The sequence below is a fragment of the Phalacrocorax carbo genome, chromosome 11 (genome assembly GCF_963921805.1).
Source record: "Phalacrocorax carbo chromosome 11, bPhaCar2.1, whole genome shotgun sequence".
NCBI classification, from domain to species: domain Eukaryota; kingdom Metazoa; phylum Chordata; class Aves; order Suliformes; family Phalacrocoracidae; genus Phalacrocorax; species Phalacrocorax carbo.
Window position 1 is genome coordinate 22917870 of NC_087523.1, and position 18325 is coordinate 22936194.

Consider the following 18325-nt stretch of genomic DNA (forward strand, 5'->3'; position numbering starts at 1 on the left):
CCGCCCCGCTCCGCTCCTCTCCTCTCCCCTCGGCCTCCCCCCGGAGCGGCGGGGAGCGCTGCGAGGGTGACCCCCCCCCCCGGGCCTGCCGGCGGGGCCGGTCCCTTCGGCGCCGGTCCTTCCCGCCCTGCTGCCGCGGCTGGTGGCGCAACGCCCCGGGGCGCCTTGCGGTGCTGGAGCGGGGTCGGTGTGTGAGGCTGCCGGGGGGCCGGGGTAAGGAGCCCCCGCGCTGGCGGCGGTGTGAGAGGAGGAGGGCGCCCCCTGAGAGCCCGCCCTTGCCCGAGGGGAAGGGAAGGCGGCGGGGGTCCGCGGGGGCTCGGGGGCAGCAGGGAGCCGGAGGAGGGCAGGGACGGGTCGGGGGCCCTTCTGTGCGACAAGTCACTCGCCGTGCGAGCGAAACTGTCGGTCACAGCTGAGCGAGTGACTGTGCTGGGGGTGGGGGACACGGACGGGCGCGGCCCTGGGGTCGAGCTTCCGAGGTTGCAGGGAGGCCTGAGGGCGGTAGCAGGGCGGTGAAAGGTAGCCCAAGCAGCCGCTCCGTGTCAGGATTTCTAAAAAGGAATTTTGTCAGTTAAAGTATATGTTAAAGAGTTTTGAAAAATTCCTGGTTTCAGCCTGGAAATGCAGGGTGGCAAAATTAAAAAAAAAAAAACACCAACAACCCACAAACAAAAGAACACCCCACCTCTGTCGCCTTTGGGCTTTAGCTGGAAAGCGCATGGAGAACAGTTTCTTAATCGGGTTTACGTGGTGGAAGCGGAGGTTTTGCATGAGCCTGGCGTGTTGCAGTCGCGTTTTTGCCTACTGAGAGGACGGAGCTTCTCTCCCTCGGGTTTTCTTCCAACCCGCTTCCCATTTCCAGCGTCGCTGCATCGCAGCCACCTCCTGTCATGGCGAGTGAAGGTTTTGTCACGGCGTGTCAGGCAACGCGATTCTTACAGAAGGAGTTCAGGCAGTTCTGTGACTTCTCTTTTGCAGAGCCCTTGCTGAAGCACTACGCTTGCTTTCTGCCAATCTGTTAAGGCTGGTATTACCTCAGCCCTGTGAGGAATAAAAACTCTATGATTGCAGATGCAACTTCAAAGTTGTCTGTAAATATGTTTTATTTGCCCTTTATAAGTATACTTGTGGCTTCTGAGTTATTTATTCGTCACAAATACCTATTTTCACTGTGAAAATTAGCTAATATCAGTCATATCTGATATTATGAAGCATTTCTAGGTCAACCAGTTGTGTTACTTGATGAAATTCATCTTCTCCCTCCTTAACCATCCAAGTGCTGCTTGTGCAGCTGCAACTTCTTGGGTCAGCTGTGGGCAGGAGAACTAGCTGGCTCTCTGTTTGCATTTCTTATTGTATTGCTCCAGTAGACCTGGTTTTAATAACCTACCTCTGGCCTGAATCGGTGGTGTAATGAACAAAAGAATTACTTAGTTTTTATTAATATTTAAAAAGCTTAGATCAGAACCATTCTTTAATCTTTGGGGCCATGTTAAAACAAAACCTTTGGATCTAGAAATTTGGCACTGCAGATTGGTTTTAGGAGTCTAGCCTTGGGAAAGAAGTCGTGAATTTGTTTTAGGGGCACAGGGTCTTCACAGAGTGCACAGAAAGACGTTGGTGGTAATGTGGCCTGTAAAGCAGGCAGCGTAGCGTATTCAGCAGGGAAATGGCCAAAGTCAGCACCTTTAAGGCGAGGTTGCCTAAACCCCAAGTACGGTGGCATACCTGAATTTCAGGCATGACAGCAAGTGCCTTTGTCCACCTACTGTTACCACGTTGGGGTTCCCATTTTGTGATGAAGGGGTCGTGACTGCTGCAAGCATCTTTGCGGAGGGATGTTGCCCATACATGCACTCTCCTGACTTTATGAGAGTAGGGAAGAAATGGGAGCAAAATTATTTAGGACAAAGTTACTTGGGTCCTAAATTCAAAGGAAGGAAGGAGTATCACATCATTCTAATAAAAAAATGTTAAATAAGAACAGTGCTTTAAAATAAATCCATTACGTGATAGGTTACTGTCTGAGGTCTGTTTTGTTCCTGGAGCTTGAATCTGGAGAATTTTTATTTCTTTCACACTGGGAGCATGACTCCTCATCTGAGAGCATCAGCTGGCTGATGCTTGTTATGTTTTCTTCTTAATTTTCTAGACAAAATCTAAGCAGAACAAGGAGGTTTTGCATTTCTGTGTAGTGAGAGGCTTAATAATCTGAAGGCAAAAAAATACCATTTTAAAAATTAATTTTTTGTGAATTATTTTATGCAAGTGTTACTGTAATTCAGTACAAATTTGAAAGGAATGCGGCTCAGAACTTATTGCTGATGTTCAGTGATAATTGTTATTGTGTGCTTACCCAGTGGATCTTAATGATACGCTACTTTGATCAGCAGCGGTGCTTTGAAGGGCGTTGTCTTGATCCAGTGCACTGATTAAGTAGTTATTTCATCCACCCATTGTGGTGGCTGAACTGGGTGTGAGCTGAGCTGTGATATTGCTCCATATGTCCCCCATTGCTGTAAGTACCCCAGTCGTATTTCCCATATAATCCAACCTGTTGTATGCCTTTGTTTTTATTTGCAGTGCTGCACCATGGCGACTGGCTCAGCAGATAGCTCTGGTAACTGTGAGAAGTCGTGGATGGAACTGAGCCGGAGTTACAGAAGCTCTGGTTTGGACTATTCAGAAGATACATTTGAGCTCTGCAGTGAGGAGGAGGAAGCCTGCTGGTGGTGAGAGAGCGAACCGTCCGAATTGTGTTGTTCCACAGAGGATTTAAGAGTGGTCTGCTGCGTGAGATACGTTGGAAAGCATGTTGTGGTTGTCAGGCCAAAGTCACGCAGGTATGCAGAGCTTACCGTGCTTGAGACCTGTCTTTCACAGCTTTAAATCACTGCAATGGAAACTTGAATCAGCAGAAATAAAAATGTAAACGTTGCTTACAGTGTTCCTGCTGTGCAAAGCGCAGGACCGTAGTGTGCCGACTACATCTGTGAGTTGCGCTCTCAGGATTGGCTGACAGCTGCGTGCAGAAGGGTACGGTTTGGCCGTGGAAACCCTTCCTTGTGATCCTGAAATTCTGTCAGCATGTTAAAAAGAAAAAAAAAAAATTCTGCAAGGTACCTTGACTGAGATACCATGTATGAAAAGTAGCTGGGCTGTAAAATAACCTTTCTAAGGGCACAGGGAAAGTTCCAGGACTTGAAATATTGAAGAGGGCTAAATAGTACCTTAGAGGCACATGAGATGAGCGCTAGAGAAACAGGGAGCAGGACATAAGCTAACTGCCTTCATGTCTTGTTAGGCTTTCTTCTGTCTCTGGGGGTTTCTCTGTCATCCTTCTACATTCTCCTTTTCTCCAAGTTTGCTCTGGTAAGTATTGTGAGTACTTGAAGAGATGAATATTGTTTTTTAAATCTCTTTTTAGTTTGCGAGCTTGTCAGCGTGCAGAAACACTCTAGCTTTAAAGATTAGCTACAACACCTGTAATATATTTTTAAAAGTAGTGTAGACTTAAGATACATTTTGATCTCTATCAGCTCTTACTCTTGTAATCTGATTCTACTCAGTTCAACTTCATCAACTGGCATATACCAATATATAATTAATCTTGTCTATACTTTAAAATTGGCAAGTTGTTTCTTTTCCTACTGTAGACAAGTCCAGTAGAGACGGTCCTCCTGTCCCTCATCTATCCAACATTTTACTGTAGGTTGCTTTTGGGTTTTCTGTTTTTTTCTTCCATTCTGCGGTAATAACCAACACCATTATCATTAGGAATCCTCTTTAAATACTGTTTAGGCATGAAATCCCAATGATGCAGTGCAAAATTTGTTGTCGGGTGTATGTACGTAAATGTAAACCCTGTTTACTGTAGCACAGAATATAGCATTGGATATCAGTAGGTATCTCGTACCTACTTTTTTCGAGTAGGCTTCGAGAATCTGAATGAGATGATCATTGCCTTGGTGTCTTATTCATGCTACATTTATATAATTGAACGGCATCTAATAGATTCATCAGTTTTGCTTAAAGGTTTTGGTTTTTACAAATGATAGGTTTTAATAAACCTTTTTTTTTTGCTGGTGATATAACAGGTTTTTAAAAAATTATTCCATGTCTAACCATTGAAGTCCTTATTTCTGGCATCAAGGAGTACGTTCTAGGAGGAATCCTTGCTCTGTGTGTAGAGGTTTTTTTAATAAGTGTTACCACTTTTTAACCTACAGGCTTAATGTTTCATAACATTATAGAGTCTTCTGAATACCACCAGCTAAACCAGAAACTAGGGAATAATTAATAGAAAAATATTTTGGGAAACTGTTGGTTTCTGCTGTATATATCTCATCGAGAACAGCACATATAAATAATAAAAGCTGTAGAAAACCCATCGTGCTGGTGTCCCCATAGGGACACATTATTTCCTTGTATAAGCCCACAGAATTTGCTCTTAGTACCCTGAAAACAGAGTAGGAAATTGGGTGCTTCCTGAGAGCGCTCAGTATTCTGAACCGGGACCACGCCACGTGCGTCTTCCTGTCAGTGGCAGTGACTTTCCAGACCTGTGTGTCTTTTGTCTTTTCCCAGCTATGCGCCTTCACATCTTTGCTGCTTCCTCAGTTTCTGCAGAACTGGAGTTGTGCTGGAACAAGCTGGAGAATAGATTTTTCTCATTTCCCTGCCCCACACTATTTTTCACTCGGATCAATACCTTGAGACAGTTCACCAGAGCTCCCAAGAGTGCTTGTACTGCCACAAATGAGGAGCCTATTCAGGGCTGAAAATAAGCGATGGACTGAATGAGGGAGGAGGTGGGTTGAGGTTAAGTTAGTGTTACAGATAAAATGGAATGTGGCCACAAGCTCTAAGCAGTAGTCACTGTTTTTCACAGTGTATCCTGTATTGTATTTCGGTGGGGTGATCAGAAATGAGCAGTGTGAGATACTTTGTGGGACAGAAGCTTGCTCAGCGTTTCACCCTGAAATCAGTGATATCATCTGTAATAGTCCTTTTGCCTGGGGTTTCTTTTACCTCAACAGGGAGAACTGTCACATTCGAGTGGAGGATTATTTGCCTCCCACTTTGTTTTTCTGCAGTCCTGCTTTCTTTACAATGTATGTTCAAACCTACCTTTTTCTGTTGCAGATGAACCGTCTGAAGTAGCAGATTCTGCAGCTATAGAAAGAGATGTCGTGGGAAAATGGATTGGTCTAAAAAACAAAGAAGCTGGCATTAAGCAAGATAAATCTGTCATCAAAACTCATGCTGGTGAGTTCAGGAACTTTAGAAGGCATTATAGTTCTTGTTTCTTTTCAAAGGGGATGTAAACTTTTAAAAAGGCTTAAATTTTATATCCAAGCTGTTAAAGTTAAGCCAGGTAATTAGTCAGGTAATTAAGAAGTTTCTCTTTTATACTTTCTCAGAAAGCAGTTTGTCTCCCATAACATATGGCTTTGATGCTCCTGAGATAGTGACATTATCCTAGTGATGCATTATTACAAGACCAGGATAAATACATTAAAAAAATGTATGGGCGTTTTAAAATTTGGAGGATTGCAGTTAAATTTACTGGACTGTTTAGTTTGTCTCTATTTCTCTCCAGCTGTACAGGTACGAGGAATGTGGGGTTCTTCCCTCCAAAGCAAACACGACTTCAGAATTTATTGCATGAAGTGTTTTTCCCGCTGTTAATCAGATGTGTTAATTACTGAATTACTTGTTTGCCGTGTTTTAGTTCCTTTCCCAAGCTGAGGGAGGCAGCAGGGCACCAATTTTGGCAAGAACAATGGAGCAGCTTTAACCAACACAATGGTGTAGTGTAAAGAGGAGGAGAGGGGAAGGGAGGGAGGAAGGATGCTGTTTGCGCGTACCAGTTATGCAAGCAACTGTGAGAGCAGATGGTGGGAAGCAAGTCCTGCTTAAGTCTTTCTAAGAAGTGGGTCAGAGATACTATTTTTAATTTTAAAAAGAGCAAGAAAGCTGTAGTTGAGCAAAAAAAAAATAAAATTGAAGGGGAATCTTCCTCAGTCTGTACATGAGAAGTGAAAAAACTCAGAAGTTTTGTAGGTCACTTACAAGACTTCAACCAGGGAGATCCTCCTGCTTAGGTACCTCATGGCGTTGCATTTGCGTACAAGCATCCTCAAACCATCCATATATATCGAGGAAAACACGACCTAAGATCATTTTAAGGCTATTCTTAATTGTTATAGCTCATTCACAACAGTAGTGAGTCAATGTTACAAGTTCCTGACTCATCTTCAGCATTTATCTTTCTATTACTGGTTTTCCAAGACTGCCACATAGTCAAGTGAGAAGAGAGTTAATGTAGATCATCTTGTCTATAGTAGCGAGGCTTCTCGCAGCGAGCTCCTCTGAGGTAGTCGTGTTAAAATACATCAGAATCTTGGGACCACGTGATTCATTGAGAAATTGAAAAGGACCTGATGAGTTCATATTCACTGAATGAATGGTAAACAACAGGATAAGGTTGAGGAAGTTTTCCATCTCTACAGAGCTTTCCCTTAAAAGTTACACTTGGGAAGATTCTGTCCTCTTAATCAGCTTCAGCTTTTTTAGTTCTGCACGAGGGAACACTTTGCCTTTGCTTTATGGGCTTTGATGGGTGAGTGGAGTCAGAGTGGTCACTCGGTCTTGAGTAGCAAGTTCTGTTTGTCAGCATGTGGAGATGTATGAAGTGATGCGTTGTCTTCTGTCTGCCTGTCCCATTGCTTGTCATCTTAGCAGCGGGGTGCTTTTCAGGTACATCGTTACAGTGCTTCCGACCTTTACCAGTATGAAGAGCACAAAGTAAGATTTGTACTTCTGCTTCTTCCATGCAGACACAGTACACTGTCCTGTGATTGACAAGTTATCCCCAAATTCATCGGCATCAGTTGTACTTAGCCATGTGTTACATTTTTTTATTGCAAAATATTAATATATAAACAAAACAATCACAGCAACTTTTGCATACTGACATCTCTATATGCCTGCTTCTTTTTGACTTAATAATTCTTTACTGGTAGCCCCCAAGCCTCTTATTATTTTATCGACTTGGAGATATTTTTTTTTAAATACAATAGGAGGTGAGCTCACCTAGAACTAGATTGCTGCAGAGTTAATCTCCTCAGTAAATTCAGCAAAAGGAATGATGCATGCACTGAGCACGTGTGGTACTTCTGAATTTGTCTTCAGGTAATGAAACAAAAATTCTTTTTATTGTCTTACTACTGATAGGGTTAAGCATGTGTGTGTAAATCCTGGTTTGCATATTGGAATGCCCTAGAATGTGATTCTTATTTTTCATATTTTCCTTTGTGGGCTGAAAGAATCAAAACCAAGATGCTGGCCTCAGGAGCAGTGAGAAATTTTTGTCATAGTCATAGCTGTCTTTCTGTCTTCCTCTTCTCTGGCCCTCTACCCCAGTAGTGTAGCAGCTAGCTGCTCTTAGGCAAACGCATCACACAATGACTTCACGTCCCAGTTCCATGTAGATTGTTCCAAAGACCATTGGTCATCTTTAAAATTTACTGCAGGGAACTGCATTTCTTCAGATTTGATGTATCTGAAAGTTCAAGTGGGGCTTTTTAACGCTCTGACTTGTCCTGTATTCAGAAGTTTGCTCTCACCTTTGTAACATGTCTGCATTAAACGTTTTGCTCATTTCTGCTTCTGCAGTGTTACCACTGCACTGTTGCTGGCACAAGGGAGAGAGCTTTAGTTGTTAATGCACGTTATTTAGAGGCATAGGACTGTTCAAGCAGCACCAGGCAGTTTTGTGGCTGAAATACAGCTCAGTCAATATTACCAGTTTAGCCATTGTTGTTACGATGGTGGTGTCAACGATGGGAAATCTAGAAGTAAAAAAGGCCGGTGTAGATACAGGCAAATAAATACCTGCAGTTTGTGCTGTTAAGGTAAAGGGCGCTGGCACGTGCACGTAGACACGTGTGCACCAAGGGAAGTATAAGTGCTTCTTTTTCTGCATCAGATTTTTTTTCCCGCTTGTATTTCTGAGTAAATCTAGTTTATATTCACTTTATGTCCAAGCATTTAATTATTGACTTACCAAATAGTAGTAGTAGTAGCTTATTAAAAGTATTTATTAAAAGTAGTAATATTCTATTTATAAGAAGTGAGAAAACATCCTACCGCTCTGTTCAGAGAAGGGAGCGGGAATCCAGTAGTCTATGCTGGCTCTCTTTCCTATTCCTGAGCTTTTCAGCACCAAAGCTTACTGCTTGGTAACATGCAGAGGTTGTGGGATGCCTACAGACCCAGCTAGGCCCTGAGATTCCAGACTCCTCTTCTGATTCTGTAGTAAAATAGTATTAACATATGCTAGATGGGGAAATTGCAACCAGCGACGTCTAAATGGAAAACGCCTGCTTGTAAAGAAAGTTCATTGAGTTCATTAATGACTTTGTGGAACTGGGAAAGAATGAGTTTCTTCTGAAAGGAATGGATTCTGCAAGGTTCTTACCGTTGTCTCATCTCACTGACGTTGGTGGAAACTGGGGGTATCCTTCACCATGCTGGAGGAACTTTACTTGCTTTAAATTCCTATTTGTAATAAATAGCCTGCTATTTCAGACTGTTTGTATCAGTTCTGTGTTACCTGCGCAAATCTTCCAGGCGCTCTGTTTGCGGATCGGGCTCTCAGCGTGTTTATTGGAACTGCTGCACTCAATCGTACAAATGCAATTTGGATAATTATGAAGATGTTATCTTGAGATGCGGAGTTAAAATCTTCCTGAAGAGCAGTTGTCGGTTACTGCCTTTCACAATTCTCTCTCCTTTACCGTTTTACAGTTTTTCTTCTTAAAATAGTGTATTAGTAGAGCATAATAGCAACAAAGTGCCTGTTTTCCTATTAAATCAACATTGGATGTCAAAAGAAAAGGAAATTCAATAAAGATTTTCATTTTCTCCCTCTACTCATAGATTTAAAATGTCATACTTAAAGATACATTTGTGTACAGAAAGCAAATTCTGCGTAGGTCACTTAGTTATAACCACAAGCAGGGTTTAGACTATGGACATGGAGATGAGCTTATCTCCATTGGTGCACACCGAGCACTTCTGTAATCAGAGCAGCTTCTTGGTCCGGTTTGTTGTGCTTTACTTTGGAACCGTGCTGTGGTTCGTGACCTTACTGCTGTATGATACGTGGCTCTGACCTCCCGTCTGTTCTGGTGTCTGGTTTGGCTCTTCTTGTCCCTTGCTCCTGCCTTATTCCCCTCCAACAAAGAGGGTGTGGGAATGCAGGATTCGGGGCAGCCAAGCATCAGCAAAATGTACTTGTGGAACAGTAATTGGCACTGGCAGGGATCTCTGTAGACAGACAGGCAGTGACATTTAAGTCTGCCACCGCAAATGGAGATTGAGCATTCGAGCATGTCTGGTTCAAAGATGGAAAGGAGGGAATATGTGAAAGACATGTGAAATGAAACCAACCGCCAAAGCAAGTGCAGAGTCCCTCTTGTTGTACGCAGCTCGGTCCTTTCAGCTGAAGGACAGGCGAACCTCGCGTGCCTGGAAGAAAATCTGAAGTGTAACTAATCATTGTGCAGTTAAAAGACTAACTTTTCAGAATTTAACTGTGTGCTGGCTTTTCTCATCATTTTTTGTTCTTGTTTTAGTAAAAATTATAGTCCTTGATCCTTGATAATTTTTCTTCTTTCTGAGCTTATTTACTGTTAGACATGAATTAATATTAAACAAGTGACTTTTTGAAATCGGTTGTGCAGTCAGGTTTAAAAATTGCTGTTCCCTTTGCTAGTGATTCTTCTGATGTCTGTAGGTGCAAATGAGCAAATGGATGGGTATATGGCAGCACACAGTTAATGCACTGTTAGAAACCAATTCTTAATTAAAATGCACTTCTATTTGTCAGGAGAAGCTTAAATGAATTAATTAGGCTGGTATTAAATTGTCACAAGTGTTCAGCAGAGCCCATGAGTTTTATTTCTATGTTTGAGTACTCAAAATATGTAAATGCTTTGTTCTAGGGTTTTTTTTCCCCACAATAGTAACTTTTAAATCTTTTAATTCATTCCATGTGTAGCATAAGTGAATACGCCACTATTTTATTAGGGCGATTTAAACCCAGTAGTGGCACACGATTTACGCTGTTCTGCAAGGATTCTGCATTGCACCTATAAGGAAAATGACCTGATGACTGAAATGGTGGTTTCCACTCAAATGTTTATGACCCTACCCAAGAAAAATTTTTTTGTTAAATTGTATTTTGAAGTATTGTTAATTCTTATTCATCTGTCTATAAAGTATCGTTTTGTCTTTGTCTTTAGTCAATTTGATACATATCTTGTAAGGAGGAATAAATTCCTTTACGATGATTGATTCTGAACTGTGGTGGTTGCACTTCACATCTTCTCCTTGTTGTCCGTAAAGCAAAGCTCACTCATTCCTGCTTTGCTTCGTCTTAGCTATAGATCCTCTTATCCTTGATACGGACTGACTGCTTTTCTGAAGAGATGCTCTGCTTCCTCGCAAAATTCCACAGCTGTATTTTGGGTACTTGAGACTAAATTCATTGCAGCATATTTAGGCCAAGTTTTACATCCATGTTCAGTGTTTAAAGGATTTGTGTTGTGGCTACACCAAGGTACCCCACGGGACTAGATGCCAATGCACTAGCTGTCAGACAAGCACCCTGAAGTATGCAGTGAAATATGCAGTGCCTGTCTAGAAGTAAAACCGAATTTAATCACTGAAAACGAGTGAAACAGACAATATGGAGGGCTTGTTTAAATGGTATAATCATACTTTCCAGCTAGGCGATGTATAATTTGTTTCTGAATACTTTGAGTTAAAACAAAGGGACCATACCTTACCTGTGTAGTCATTATTAGTTGTCTGACTGGTTTTGGCTGTCAGAGCAGAGTCCTGAGAAGGGAACGCTGTGTTAGCATCAGCTATAGGCAAAGGTATTTGCAAGACTTGTAGTAATGCTTACTGTAATGTTTTGTCCTCTCCTCATTGCTCCTTTAATTACACAGATTAAAGTGTTGAGTTGTGCTTCAGTAGTTGCATAAAAACAAAATCTGTGTAATAAATGGAGAGAGGTACTCTCCTGTTTAAATAGTTGAAAACAGTGTTATCTCTTAAGGCCATGTAGTAGTACGCAGCATCGTTATACTTTGATGCGCATGAAACACAATTACTCAGGCTCACTAGTCTATTAATTGGCTGTGTTTAAGCCTGTGGACAATCTCCCCCTAAGCAGTGAGTGCAGCTGTAAATCCATCCTTACCTGCCCATCTGGAGTGTAGTCTCAGTATTTATTTATGATTACATGCCACTGGGAAGGATAAGAGAAGATGAAAGAGTGAAAGGTATTGTTTAAACAATGTTGTATAAAGAATTTAGGAGATTATCATTGAAGCTTTAGTGGAAAGTATTTTCTAATATAATTGCCTTTCCTCAAAAAAAAAAAAAAGCCTAGCTATAGGCTGTAGAATATATTTGAGGTGTTTTCCAGAGTTACTCAATAGATACTGCTGCTAATTTTTCAGTGTCTTATGAATTGCTCCTTAGTTACTAGATGAGTAGCTCTCGTTAAACATTAATTCATTTTGGTTTAGCAAGTAGTGGTTTTGGGCAGGAATAAGTTAAATCTGTATGAGGCAGTCACTGAAACTCAGTTTGTTTAACGTCATAATATTGAAGTACTTGGTTTCCTAATATATTTGTGCTGTATCATTAGGTAGTCTAATTCTTTAGGGTTCTTATCGCCTCCCTTCTTTGGAGACTTATCGATAGAGACATTTAGTGTGCAAGTTCCTACAGTTGTCATCCAGATTTTTATTTAAATTCTGCACTGCTGTTGTTATAGTCGTTGCCTCTAGGCCTGACACTGGGTTTGGCTTTTTATTAAATAGATAATACGAGGTCACACAGATAGGAGACCAGTAATTCTTCTTTCCCTGATACAGTAATTGACACTTTTGTCTTGTTGATTTATGCCCGACAGAAATGACTGAATTACTAGATGGAGAACTGGATGCTCTCCGGTCTTTTTGCACTGTTCAGATAAGCAAGATGCGTCAGCAGCTGATCTCTAAGCAGGCAAATGGTGGCAAGTCAAGCAAGCTGCAGCATGGATCCACAGCAACGAAACCGGGGACAAGGGACTTGAACTGCGTTGTTCCTGATGGGCTAATGAACAGAATCCGCCTGAAAAATATCAGAGAGGCTGTTAAACAGGTACTGCAAGGAAGAAAAGAATTTAGATTTAGGATTAGATTTTTGCCTACGCCACCGGGAAAAAAAGCCATAATGTAAGGATCCAATCAGGCGGACCTCACTGACGCCACGCTTAGGCTGCTGAAAGAGGCTTTTGCTTGGTATCTCAAGACTTACCTTTCTCATCTTTTTGTTAGACACTGCTGCGGAACTGTTACTAGTAAATAACCGAATCATTGTAAAATATTGTCTGGTGGTAAAATAGTGATTTCTGTGATTGAATGAGGCTCAGTTGCAGTCCACAATAAGACCTGGGTCAACTGAAGAAAAAAGCCTTGTTTTCTGGTTACATTTGCAACTGTTATTTGTAGAAGTATTCTGCATATCATTTGATTGTGGAGGCTTTGTGGCTCCAGTATTACAAGTATTCCAAAGGCAAAACCTCCCCCCCACTCCCAGTTAGGCAATGTTAAGAATTAAAGCGTGTGCAGTAGAATCTTGGTGGCATCAGTTCCTTTATGAAGAAGCATCTGTAGCATCTTTAAACAACTCAAAGTGCTGTTGTTTTTCACCAGCCCAGCGGGTTTTTTCCCAGTGTAGGACAGGCGTTCTGACACAGCTCCTCCCTTCAGCTCCGCAAGAGTCTCAAGGCTGGTATTTTTTTCAGCCTTTGATACTTGCGTTCTGGCTTTGTGCTTGCAGATGGATTTGAGTGTGTGGTTGTGTGAATTTGAATAGTGACCGCTGCCTACAGGTGCCTTTACTCGTAAATCTGGGCCCTGGCAAATGTCTATCCTTTGTATGGAACTGGCCCAGAGTATCTGTATCTGGAAGAGTGTTTCTGATAAACCAAAAAACAAGCTTTGAATAGTAATGAGTTATTTATCTTGTTTTATCTCTATCACATTTGCTGGCTTTAATTTATCACCAAACAGCATAGTAAAAAGGATAAATAACATTCCTCTGCAAAGCCTGTGCCAGGTGAGGAGGGAGTGATACTTTTATAACCAGTTCTGGCGGGATGATGATTTCAGGCTTCCTGTTTGTTCAAGGTGTTTTGAAATTTCAGCAATCTGCATTCTTTTATTGTATTAGTGTTAACCAACCCACCATCCCAACTTCGTAGAATTCTTACTGCCTCTTTATTTGTCTTAGTGTGGTAATATGTTTTCTGAGAAGAGTAACTTTGACCGCTATGTCTGTTTGCTTCTGTCTTTACCTCCACGTAATAACATTTTTATGCAGAGGAGAAGAAATCAAGGAAGAAGACAGAGAGGCTTGAGACATGACTTCCTAGGATTGGTTCTACTGCTTTTGTAGCAACTTTTTGTGTTTATGTAACCAGATGGAACATGTGTGAATTAAATCAGATGAAATTATTGATATTTCATCATTTCACAAATACTGGGATTTGTGCAATGCTATTAAACATGCTTAAGATTTCAAGGTGGCTAAACTAACAAAGAAATTAATAACAATAAATTAATAATAATAATAATAAAGAAATTAATAATAATAATAAGTAGCACTACTTATCTTACAAAGGAAACTGCAATTTTGTTTGCGTTCTGGCTCAGAGCTGCATATAGATATTTGAAGTAATTGCTTCAGAGTTTATTTACTTCTTAGAATTTGTAAAGATAATCGTAACCTCTATGGTTGGTGTTTAAGGCCTTACATATACTGTTGGCGCAGGAGCACTGCTGTTCCTATAGCCTCGTGAGAGACAAGACAGTTACATATGGTGGAATCATTGCTGATTAACAATTGCTGCTACTGAGTTGTGATGATCAAGTATTTGAAACGCAGAGGAAAACATGTTAATTTAACTTAACTGAGCCTTCAGGAGTTAGTGTATTTGCTGTCGTGGAAGGCTGGTTAGCATGCACAGACTGTTGTCCTGGAACGCCAGGTACTCATTAGGCAGGAGTAGCTAATGGCTGGTGGTGCTCTAAACATACTTAACGCTAGCAAAATATTTATAGATTTGCATAGGCAAAACTGTAATTTGTACTGAGCGTCCACCCGGGGGCAAGGGAGTTACACTAATTAAAACAAATGTTTTGCCAGTATAGCTGTATCCTTGCAGTTGGCCTTGGCAGGTCACCGGTGTGTTGCTTGGCAGTCACATGACTTCATTTGTGGTTTTTTTTGACCGTTACAGTTTCTGTGGAAGAAGTCAGTAATGTCCATGCAACCTCAAGCATCAGAGAAACTTTGCCTGTTACAGGAAGAAATAGTATATTACAGATCAGTGCCATGGTTCTGGATTCTAATGAAAACTGAGTTATCAGTGATGGAAGGGGAAAAGCAAATATATTTAGTGTGAAAACATTGACAGGCTCATCAAGATGACATCGTGACAAAGATTATGAAATCATTTACAGTTGCCTTCAAAAGCAAATTTTTGTCTTCAGGCAGGATCTATATCTGCATTTTTATTGTTTGTTTTTGATGGTGTGCCCATCTAGGTAGGACAGACATTGCTCATTGCATCAAAGTCTTGTCTTTCAGGTGACAGAAGCTCAAATCCACGAATCTTCAGTGTGCCCTGAGTGTCAGAAGAAGAAAGCAGAGCTAGCCAAGATCACCTTTCTGAGACAAAAGAAGACTCTAATGGAAAGCTCTTTAATCCAAGAGAAGCTGGAAGAACAGATTTACTCTAGAGTAAGGAAATGTAGTTGAAAAAAAAGTTGTGGTGCATTTTATACATACTGTAACTGAAGAATCCATAAGCCAGCTTTCCCCTCTGATTTATGGCAGTGAGATCAGATTGACCTGAGCGCAATGCAAGTCAAAACAGAATTTGGCTCCTTAGCACTAACAAAATGCTTGGGACTAACAAACCGATCAAGCCATTTGAGCTTGTCTGATTTGTAGAAGCTGAAGGTCTTCCCCAGCACGTCCTAGAATTGCTTTGGGTACATCTTGATTATCTCTCCACAGTTTGTTTTCTCATGGGCTGTCCAAGACAAAATGGTGAATAACAAAATGATGTGGTCGTAGGTAACTATGCCCATACTAGTCTTCCTTACTCATCCTTTGGCGTAGGGGTCTCAAAATACAACACTGCAACATGTTAGGGAGGCTAAGGTCTCTCAGATGCACTGAGGTTGCTTCTTGGAAGAGCTGTCTTCTGTCTGTGTCTGCTGTCACAAAGATTTGAGTTTTGTTGTTAGGAGATACCTCTGGGATAGTTGGTAGGCAGTGTAAGCTGAAACTTCCAGAATTCCTTGGGTCTTCTGTGGCTGTTCCTTGGTATGATCTTCCTAAAGGAAGAACTCTTCTCTCGCTTCTTGAAAGGGGGTCAGATTGAAAGCAGGCCGTTTCTGAGCAATGAATAAGTGGTGCTCTCTGAAGCTCTGACATCTCTCTTTCTCTGACTGTGAGCAGGGTGGGGACTGGTGCGCTGTACCACACATTCTGCTTTTACCTAATAATAATGCCAGTCTCTTGATTTTTGACTCTCATTCACCCCACACCTAAGAGTTGAGAACTTCAGTCTCAAGTGAGGTTTCACTTTCTCTTGTTTTACTCCCAGCTTCCCTGAAAAGACCAGCTGCTTTTTCCTTTCCCTCCTTAGGGAAGAAACCTGCGTTATGGGGCAGATCACTGGCCAGAGTGTTCAAGAAAGTTTTTAAACTGGATGCTTTAAAAATCCAGCAAAACTGTGCTGATGGATGCTGCCTACTTAGTTGCTTTTGAAGGACTGGGTGTAGCTGCCAGTGGTAGGCCTGTGATACAGGACATGCGAAATGGCAGGAATACAAACCCAGGTAATTTTCATGTTTCCTTTTTATTTCAGGATGTGCTTACACTTATAGGAGAAGCACTCAGAAGCTGTCCCAAACCTTCAGAGGATTCCAGGAGCTTATGGCAAAGGCTGAAAGGTCAGCAAATGTAAGGCCTGAGAGTAGTATACGTAACTCAAGGACATAAAGAACTAGGAGAGTCTTCTGAGGGCAGTCATGCACTGAATGCCAACTATAGTGGATGTAACCTGTTTTGCCAGTGATGAATTGGGTGGTGGTTTAATATTCCTGCAGGTGGAACCAGATATGCCTGGCATGCTGGCCTCTGGGTTATGATTCAACTCTTTATTCTTCCTAAATGCAAATATTGTAATATATTGTAATCCGACTATATACATTTTTCAAATTATGGAAGCCAATACTTTCTATTATTAATCTGACAAGTAATAAGCATTGTTTTTTGTGGGATTGCTTGTGGGATTTCAGAGCAGCTCGCCGCTGCTTCCATCCATAAGAAAAATAAATGATTCAGTTTTTCGGGACAGGGAGGTGTAATTACTGGATTTCAGCTCAATCTTTGCCCGCTGTCTCATGTTAAATTGAAAGCGAGAGCCCCAGGTGGAGGAGGGAAGGAAGGTTGCAAAGTAACTATGGAAAGGAGTAAAATGAAATGGGGTATTTATAGAACTGAATTAATGAGACTGTAACAGAAATTAATCAGCAAGACTGAGGATGCCAACAGGGCAAGAAATGATAATAAATTAATCATAGAACCTATATAGGATAGGTGTCTAGGAAGAGAAAAAAACAACATAGATTACAATTGGAATAAGATGCCAAATAATATTTTTGACCGTTTTTTTAATATACTTTGGAATTCGTTGTAGTTTTCTGTGATTTTTGTCAAGATGGCAAAGTCACTAGCTTACAAAGAACGCATCTGGGTGAAAGACTGGTATTCAGGACATGGCCGACTGAAACGACTTTATGCTGGGGATCTCGGTGGGCTAGACACTGAAATCATCCTCATTGTAGCCTCAGAGGATGTATGCCGATCTGCGGGCACAAACGCAGCCCACCTTTCTGACCATTGCCGACAGCAAGAGCTCGTTGCATTGCTCGTGCAGCGACCTGTGGCCGTTGGACTCGTGCGAGTCATGAAGTTACCGACTCTCATCAGTCTCCGGTTTCCTGGCTTCTGTGCACTGAGATCTCTGAAGGCTATGGAAATCTTGAAGGAATATCCTTATCTATGAACTCTTACTGAAGTTTTTTTTACAAAGCAAATAGGATTAAATCTTACTGTTGCATTTTATTTTCCCTTTTTGGGACAAGAATATGTATAGCTGAAGTTGGTTTTGTACTTTATGCCCATGTAGTTATTTTGTATGCCATATATTGTTTGTAAGAGTGCTTGAGGGCTGATTAGCCTCTTGTTTTCATTTCCCACAAATCAATGGAAAACCTGAAAAGAAATGCTAGGGTGCAAATGTAGATAGGCCCACTTGTGTTAGCGAATATCTGCCTTTTGGTGCTTAAAAACCTACCTTGAATGATTTCACTGGCAGCTGATCCCAAGTAGGTCAAGCCCCAAGTGAAAATATAACGCCAGCCCTAAGTTGTTCAAAGCTACTTGTTCGTCTCTGCTTCATTGGCAGTTTATTCTGGTTTCTTGTAAACAGCAGGTTTAATAGTCTTGTTATATATTTTATATTATAATAGAAAGTACTCCCCTAAGCTGGGCTTTAACTTTGGAATTGTCACTGCATGTTACATAGTTACCTATATAATGAATAAACTGCTGCTTGTTTCTTCCCATTACTCTATAATCCTTAGAAATGTTTAAATCCCTTAAATCTCCTACCTTCCAATCTTCCAACCCTTTTTAGATACTCCATCTCTGTTCCTCATTTGCTTTGGACTACACTCCCTGTTTCTCTCGAGCTTTCAAAGTCTCTCACAATCTGCTTAACACTAGGCAAAGGACACCCGTTATTCCAGGTGAAGTCTCACAAGGGCTGTCGGATGTAGAAGTGGTGCTCAGGAATTGAATCCTTTGAAAACGTGACTTTGTTATTGCCACTGACACAGCTTTCAGCCCTTTCGAAAAACATAGCAAGCGAGTCCCAGGACTCTAAATGTAGATTGATTATTTTTATAAGTAAAAGAAGACATTTTGATATTTTTGCTTTCAGAACATAGATCCTCTCTAGAAATACTGCAGTATTTCTTCGCACCTCGTCAAGCCTTTATGTAAATACACTGAATTATGAGCTGTTTGGGTTAGGCATCTGACAGTGGTTGTCTGTAAAATAGTATTCGTACTCGCACAGCGGCTGCACGGTTCTTGTTTGTTTGCATAA

The 18325-nt window shown here is 41.3% G+C and overlaps 1 protein-coding gene across 1 annotated transcript in view; it reads left to right on the plus strand.

Annotated features, from left to right (window-relative positions):
* Positions 1–18325, plus strand: part of C11H8orf48 (chromosome 11 C8orf48 homolog) — a 27937-nt gene continuing 9612 nt past the window's right edge. The window contains 7 exon segments of the mRNA XM_064463436.1: positions 1–213; positions 2584–2781; positions 2783–2843; positions 5146–5268; positions 11999–12231; positions 14725–14877; positions 16016–16100. Coding sequence (XP_064319506.1) covers positions 2593–2781; positions 2783–2843; positions 5146–5268; positions 11999–12231; positions 14725–14877; positions 16016–16100 — 844 coding nt within the window. The 5' untranslated portion in view covers positions 1–213; positions 2584–2592.